This window comes from Bidens hawaiensis, unplaced genomic scaffold (assembly GCF_021521415.1).
Source record: "Bidens hawaiensis isolate Kalapana, Puna unplaced genomic scaffold, B.hawaiensis_p1.1 tig00007050_1, whole genome shotgun sequence".
Taxonomy (NCBI): domain Eukaryota; kingdom Viridiplantae; phylum Streptophyta; class Magnoliopsida; order Asterales; family Asteraceae; genus Bidens; species Bidens hawaiensis.
In genome coordinates, this window is record NW_027491486.1 from 1039348 (window position 1) to 1043481 (window position 4134).

Consider the following 4134-nt stretch of genomic DNA (forward strand, 5'->3'; position numbering starts at 1 on the left):
TTAGAATAAATTTTTAAAAAACGATGTGTTGAGACAAACTTGGTGTTAAGTTGGGAGAAAAGTCATTTCATAGTACATGAAAGTATTGTGTTAGGTCATGTGGTTTCAAGTAGGGGGATGGAAGTTAATCAAGCAAAGATTAAAATAATTTCATCTTTGCCACCCCCGAAAAATGTCAAAGGGATGAGATCGTTTTGGGGACATGCTGGATATAGGAGATTCATTAAAGGTTTTAGCGCAATTTCAAAACCTTTATGTAATCTCTTATTGAAGGATGCCCTTTTTGAGTTTAGTGATGAATGTTTGCAAGCCTTTGACAATTTAAAGGAGAAGTTAGCGCAAGCACCAATTTTACAATCACCGGATTGGTCCTAACCTTTTGAAATCATGTGCGATGCTAGTGATAGCATGGTTGGAGCGGTATTGGGCCAAAGAGTGGACTAAAACCCGGTGGTGATTTATTATGCGAGCAAGACTTTATCTGAGGCACAATTGAACTACACCACTACCGAAAATGAGTTGCTTGCGGTGGTGTATGCTTTAGATATATTTCGTTAGTATATTATGGGAAGCAAAGTTGTGGTGTACTCGGATCATAGTGCGGTTCGATATTTAATGGAAAAGAAAGATGCAAAACCGCATTTGTTTCGATGGGTGTTATTATTGCAAGAGTTTGATCTTGAAATCCGCGACAAGAAGGGATGTAAGAATGTAGTTGTCTATCACTTGTCTCGGATTACCCTTAACGGTGTTGATGATCCGATAGAGATAAACGAGAAATTTCCGGATCAACAGTTGCTTGTTGTTTCAACCGCACCGTGTTATGCTCACTATGTCAATTATTTGGCCACGGGTGCGATTCCAGAATATTGGCCCAAGAAAAGGAGGCAACAATTCATGGCCCAAGTCAAGCAATACATTTGGGATGAATCGAATCTTTGCAAGGTTGGAGCAGATTAAGTTCTAAGAAGATGTGTACCAGAGAATGAAGTGCAAGAGATTTTGAAACACGCCCATTCTTCGGCTTGTGGGGGCCATTTTAGTGGTTCTAAAGCGGGATATAAGATACTTATGTGTGGGTTTTATTGGCCAACAATTTTTAAGGATGCTAATGAATATGCTCATCATTGTTTAAATTGCCAAAGAATGGGGGTATATCAAAAAGGAACGAAATGCCTTTACAACCCATTTTGGTTGTTGATATTTTTGATGTGTGGGGCATAGATTTCATGGGCCCCTTTCCAAACTCATGTGGGTACCTATACATTCTTTTTGTAGTTGATTATGTGTCAAAGTGGGTCGAATCGGTTGCAAAAAGAATGAATGATCATTCCATGGTGTGTTAGTTTGTGCAATCTAACATCTTCTCAAGATTTGGGATTCCAAGAGTTATCTTAAGTGATGGTGGATAACATTTCAAGAACTTCACAGTTGGCAAATTGTTTAAGCGTTATGGTGTTAATCATCGAATCGCAACGCCGTACCATCCTCAAACAAGTGGCCAAGTTGAAGTTTCTAATCGACAAATTAAAGAAATTTTAATGAAGACGATTCGGGTTGAAAGAAAAGATTGGTCGATTAAGTTGGATGTTGCATTGTGGGCGTATCGAACGTCCTATAAGACACCGATTGGTACCACTCCATATCGGTTGGTGTATGGGAATGGTTGTCATTTTCCAATGGAAGTAGCTAATCAGGCATTATGGGCAATTAAGAATGTTAATATGGATTACAAGGAAGCCGTGAGCTGAGAAAGTTGAAATTGAACGAGTTGGAAGAAATCCAGGATGAAGCTTATGAATGTGCTTCGAATTACAAAGAGAAATTAAAGAGGGTGCATGATGCTAAGATACGAAAACGAACATTTGAGATCGAGCAAAAAGTGTGGCTTTACTATTCAAGACTCAAATTGTTTCCCAGAAAGCTTAAAAGCAAATGGATGGGCCCATATGTCATTACAAGAGTTGGAAGTTTGGTGATGTTGAGATTGAGGACGCGCAAGGTAAAAGTTAACAAGTTGTGAATGGACATCGTCTCAAACCATACTTAGAGGGGAAGCATGTGAACATGCTTGACCATTATAAGGTGAGTTTCCTTCTAAGCTCACTGGATGGTTCCACGGCGTAAAAGTCCAGGTTCGTTGTATAGTGTAGTATAATTATTGTTCAAATTTATTTTTAAAATACCTTTCTCGTCGGGAGTGTGTCTGATTCAAGTGTGGGGAAATTCTTGGGAATCTCTTTACCGTGTTGAGGACAACTCGGGTTTTTCAAGGGGTGTAGGGTAATTTTTAATTTTTAATTTTTAAAATTTTAATACTCTTGAATGTCTTTAGAAAAAGGTACACTGTGGACCACGGTGTTGATCGTGGCCCACGGTTAACTTAGCATCTGTCACGGTTCACAGGTTCACCACGGTACGGTGGACTCTTTCCATCTTGATTCAATTTCATCGTGAACCACGGTTCTGACCATGGGCCACGGTCTGGCTCGTTTAAAAAGTCGACTTTGGTCAACCATGGACCACGGTTCACACCGTGGCCCACGGTTCGGTGCCCATTGTTGAAGATCGACTAGTTGGAAGGTTAATAAACGTGTTTTAATTTTTTTTACGACACATCCCAGCCACTTATCCTACCAACTATCTTCTCCATCTTCATAACTATCTCTTCAACCCTAATTCCACCATTACATATCTCTCAATTAACCATCAAAATCTTAGATTGTTAAACCTATTGTGAGGGGATTTGTGAAAGGATTAACAATACAAACCCTAGTTCCTTTCATTCCTAAGTTTTAATCCAATTGTGAGGGTTTGAAGGGTCGAAAATTTTAAGGAATTTGAGGTTTTCTTGTTTGCTTGAGTAAAAGTACTCATTTAGTATCTTAAACAAATAACAAAGGTATGTTCTTTGTCAATTCTTTGATTGCATTGCAACAATGGTTAAGGTAGTATTGATTTGAGCATTCCCACTTGCTTGTTTGGTAGTAATGGTTATACATTGTAGTTGTGAATAATAGATAAATGCTTGAAAATTATGATTTCACATTGAAAAGTTGAAAAATTAAGCATTTATTGGAGTTTTGAGATATTGGTTAAGTGAATAATGAGTTGATTATCCACAACCATGGTAACAAGCATTTGTGGGGAGGAACATGTTGAATTGACTTGGTTGTTTTTGGTGTTTTTTTGTGTATAGATGGGAAGAAACTCGGACATAGGAAAGGGAAAGGCTACTTCCGCTAGTGGTAAAGCTGCTTAAGCGAAAAGACAGAGGATGCAAGAGGAACAAGAGCAGAAACCTGATTGGAGGGGTGGTGTGTTACCAAGCTATGCTCTGGAATGGCAACCGGAGTTGTTTAAGGATAAATTGAGAAGTTTGAGAGATAGGAACGAAACATTTATTTGTGAAAAGGAAGTAAATGGTCCGGGTTTTGAAGCGTTTGGTGTATTTAACAGATTTGAAGCGTTGGGGTGGGAAGCTGCCCTCAAATGTTATGATGAAGAAAACAACACTTCGTATGATAGAGAGATTGAAGATGGGTGTCTACCTTGAGGTGCCCAACATTTAAAAAGTGTACGGACATGAAGTTGATGGGTACAGTGAGGGGAATTGAAGTGGTGATGTCTTTCAACACATTTAATCAGATTACTTTGTTTGATAGCAAAGCCTCTAATTTGTATGTGTACCCCTCAGTCAAGGATTTGTATGATAGTCCCGAAAAACATCCCCAATGGCATAATATGCTATCAAAAGTATTGAAGGGGGGTCGGGTTACGAGTACGAGTATAAGAAGAAGAGAAATGAAGATTAAGGCAAGGTTATTAATGACAATCTATTTATCTAATGTTGTGCCACGAAGGGGAGTATTTCAATAGTCAGGAATAGCGATATTCCTTTTCTATATGCTTTGATGAGTGGAGGCCCACTCATTTCCTTTAGTTATTTGGTTATGATGAATGTATGGATCAGTCGGGAAAGTAATAAAAGAAAGTTTATCCTCCATTGTTGATTGATTACAACCTTGTTAATGTTTCATGGGGTTATTCAGGATGATGCGGTTGGAATAACAAAGAATTTTAAGGAACATAAGTTGGAGGATTTGGGCGCAGGCTGGAAATACACAAAGGGTG

At 38.7% G+C, this 4134-nt stretch overlaps 1 protein-coding gene across 1 annotated transcript; it reads left to right on the forward strand.

Annotated features, from left to right (window-relative positions):
* Nucleotides 1-1172: 1172 nt before the first annotated feature.
* LOC143634480 (uncharacterized) lies at nucleotides 1173-3262 on the forward strand. The gene is made up of 4 exons (XM_077102553.1): nucleotides 1173-1337; nucleotides 1422-1632; nucleotides 1737-2002; nucleotides 3200-3262. Exons 1-4 carry the CDS (start codon nucleotides 1173-1175, stop codon nucleotides 3260-3262), a joined length of 705 nt encoding a protein of 234 aa, XP_076958668.1.
* Nucleotides 3263-4134: the final 872 nt, after the last annotated feature.

Bases quoted from the DNA above. Each gene is read 5' to 3' on its own strand.
- LOC143634480 (XM_077102553.1), top strand. From the start codon at position 1,173: ATGCCTTTACAACCCATTTTGGTTGTTGATATTTTTGATGTGTGGGGC. The intron at 1,338-1,421 runs GTGTGTTAGTTT...TAACATTTCAAG, and splicing joins GAATGAATGATCATTCCATG to AACTTCACAGTTGGCAAATT. The intron at 2,003-3,199 runs GTAAAAGTTAAC...TTTTGTGTATAG, and splicing joins TGAGATTGAGGACGCGCAAG to ATGGGAAGAAACTCGGACAT.